Raw genomic sequence first — 3,211 nt, 5'->3', positions numbered from 1 at the left:
GGGGGAGGGAGAGGGGGAGAGAGAGAGAAAAGACACCATCAGTTCTGTCCTATAATGTATAGTCCAGGGATCCACCTCAGGCTGTCAGTCCTGGCAGAAAACCTTTCCCTGTGAGACATCTGACTAGCCCATGTGTACATACAAATTACAATATTTTTGCTTATTGCCTATTTTTCAGGAGCATTTTTTTATTTGATTAAGGTCATTTATGCTTTGAAGCTAAAGTTAAATTTTGATAGTATGCAAACCTTTCTTTGGTATTTCTGCCTTGATCCAAATCTCAAATCTAACCCGCAGTTTTACATCCCATTTTCATTCGGCAGGAAGAGAATAGTGTTTGTAAAATGATAGATTTTTAATCATTCGTGGGACACGATCGCTTTGCATTGTAACAAAACCATGTTAGAGAAAATTTAAATTTTTATTCAATAAAAAGAGCAAAGCATAATAATTTGGATAATTGATTTAATTTTATATGAATTTGCTAAGTATTTCTTCTTGCTATTCCATAAGAGTTGTACAAATGTTTGCCAATGACCTTGTTTGAATATTTTCGTTAGGAAGAGCTTGTATTTTAAATACTCAGTAGATAAATAGGCTCAATCAGATGGGAGAGGAAAGTTACCACAAAGATAATCATCTCTAACAGTCACTGGGTCTCATGGTCAGCCACTTCCTCATGGCTTCCCATTCATCTCCTCCTGCACCTCCTGTCCTGTTCCCCTGTGGACTCCCGACCCTGTGCTGGCTTACGTGATTTGGGTTGCTGAATTATGATTTCTGCTGACGTTACCAGCTGTCCAGGTCATAGCACCTAGAACCACGACCAGATCATTGTTAGTCCACTAGTCCATGGTTGGGCTGTAGCTGCCTGAGGAAAGAGGGATCAAGTGAGTGAGCACAGTGTATGAGCGGCCTAGAGCTAGAGCCTTTCCAGACAGGGTAACTAAGCTGGGCAGCACCCCAAAAATATCAGAGATGGGTAATAAAGATAGTGAATATTTGCATTGCTTTCAGAATAAAAAAAAAATCATGAGCCAGTTTGTTGAGTTTATTCTGTTTCTATTTATTTTCTAAGTTAAGTTGATCTGGCCCTGAGAATACAATGTTTACCTTTTTAAGTTTTCTTATTATTAGATAAGTTCATTATAAGATTTGAAATATATAGTAATGTGTAAACATTAAAAATCATTTGTAATGTAATACCCAGAGATGCACTATTAATATTGTGGTGACTGCCTTTTAGATCTGTTTAAGAATGTATTTGTGGGTGTCATGAGAGGAGAACCCACAGAGACAGCTGACCTGAGCTCATGGGAGCTCATGGACCCTGGACCAACAGCTAGGGAGCCTTTCTGGGACCTACCAAGGCCCTCTGCATGTGTGTGACATTTGTTTAGCTTGGTTTTTTTGTAAGGCTCCTAAATCAGGCGGTGGTGGCTCACGCCTTTAATCCCAGCCTTGGGGGGGGGGGGGCAGAGACAGGCGGATCTCTGTGAGTTTGAGGCCAGCCTGGTCTACAAGAGCTAGTTCCAGGACAGGCTCCAAAGCCACAGAGAAACCCTGTCTCGGAAAAAAAAAAAAAAAAGGCTCCTAGCGGTAAGATCAGGACCCGTTCCTGTTGCTTAGCTGGCCTTTGGGAACCCCTGTTCCCCATGCTGGACTACCTTGCCCAACCTTGGTGCAGGGGAGGAGCTCTGTCCTCCCTCAACTTGATGTGCCCTGCCTTGCGGGAGCTCACGAGAGGCCAGTCCCTTTCTGATGGAGATGGAGGAGAAGGGGTGGGGGAATTGTGGTCGGTATGTAAAATAAATGTGAAAAAAATGTTATCTAAATAATTTCCTTTTCAAAAAACAATGTATTTGTGGTCTGGGGGTATATAAACTCATGGGTAAAATGATTGGGTAGCATGCATGAGGCCCTAGGCTCAGTCCCCAGCGCCTCAAAAGAAAAGCATGTATGTTATAATTTTAAATTATTTTGCCTCTGGGGCTCTTTTATATAAAAGATAAACCTCTACTTGAAGATGGAGAAGAAACCGAACAAAAAGGAGGAACTGACACTCGTGAACAATGTGTTGAAGCTGGCTACTAAACTCCTGAAGGTGAGCGCAGAGCTGGCGTGGGTGACGGTGTGCTCTTCTGACCATGGACCTGATCTCCAGATGTCAGCATGAGATTACATCTGAGCACGCGCGTGCAGTGTGCTCTGCTCTTCATTGCTTACGTAACCCAACGAATGTCTTTGAAAATTATGTCAAGGCGTTTCCTAATGTTGTATTAGAATGCTGGTTTTGCTGTGTGTGTGTGTTTAGTCAGTTTTATCTAGAATACTAGGAAATGTTTCACAAAAGATGGGACGTTAACTCAGAAGTTGCTTGTTTTATATTTCATTGTCTCGGTATTAACTATGTTGCCCAGGGTGACTTCTGACTCAGTCTCCCAAGTACTGGGATCACAGGTGTCCCGCCAGGCCTGGCTCCCCATGCTTTCCTATGTCGAAACTAAAATCTATTTAAGGATATTAATTTCTATAACTAATTGAGCATCCTACAAGAGTTTTGAGTCTTCAGAGACTGGTATGAAATGAGTTTTGACACAGTGATAGGGTTAGGTCCTCTGTCAACTAAGGTATTGATCGAGTGTAGACTGTGACTCCTGGGAAATTGGGCATCAAAAATACTCAGAGGAGGTTGGTAGACGGTAATGAGATAGGGAATTGTTGATTGCATTTAATCCAAGGCAGAGCACGGGATGCTCTGATTCAGGCCAGGACGGAGGCCTGGATGTGTTCACCAGTCAAGCACTCACAAGGCCGAGATTCGGGGCTCGTGCCCCCTGGCCTCTCCCCTTCTTCTATCAGTACCACCCTGAACCTAAAGCACCCCCCTGCTTCTGTTTCTGCTCTTTATCTCCACATCACCAGCCCTGAGCCCCTCCTCCCTGGCCATGCTGCCATGTCATACACACACACAATCCAGAGATACCCGTGTCCCTGATAGTTTTCAGTGGAGTAGTTGTGCAGACGCAGCATACACATACACATACACACACACACACACACACACACACACACACACACACACACACACACACACACACACACACACACACACCGGCTTCAGTTCCTTTAGTGCTGGGCCAAGTATGGCTGAGGAGGTTACAATCCTCTAAGTCAGTGCGCTCCCTCATGTGTGTGTGTGGGGGGGGGG

At 44.0% G+C, this 3,211-nt stretch overlaps 1 protein-coding gene across 1 annotated transcript in view; it reads left to right on the top strand.

The window, feature by feature from the left end:
• Positions 1–3,211, top strand: part of Phtf2 (putative homeodomain transcription factor 2) — a 78,118-nt gene that overhangs the window by 70,925 nt on the left and 3,982 nt on the right. The window contains exon 16 of the mRNA XM_013350445.2: positions 2,009–2,104. Within this exon, the coding sequence (XP_013205899.1) occupies positions 2,009–2,104 (96 nt within the window). The remainder of the gene's footprint in view (positions 1–2,008; positions 2,105–3,211) is intronic.

The sequence above is a fragment of the Microtus ochrogaster genome, chromosome 26 (assembly GCF_000317375.1).
Source record: "Microtus ochrogaster isolate Prairie Vole_2 chromosome 26, MicOch1.0, whole genome shotgun sequence".
Taxonomy (NCBI): domain Eukaryota; kingdom Metazoa; phylum Chordata; class Mammalia; order Rodentia; family Cricetidae; genus Microtus; species Microtus ochrogaster.
This window is presented reverse-complemented; position numbering and strand designations above follow the sequence as displayed.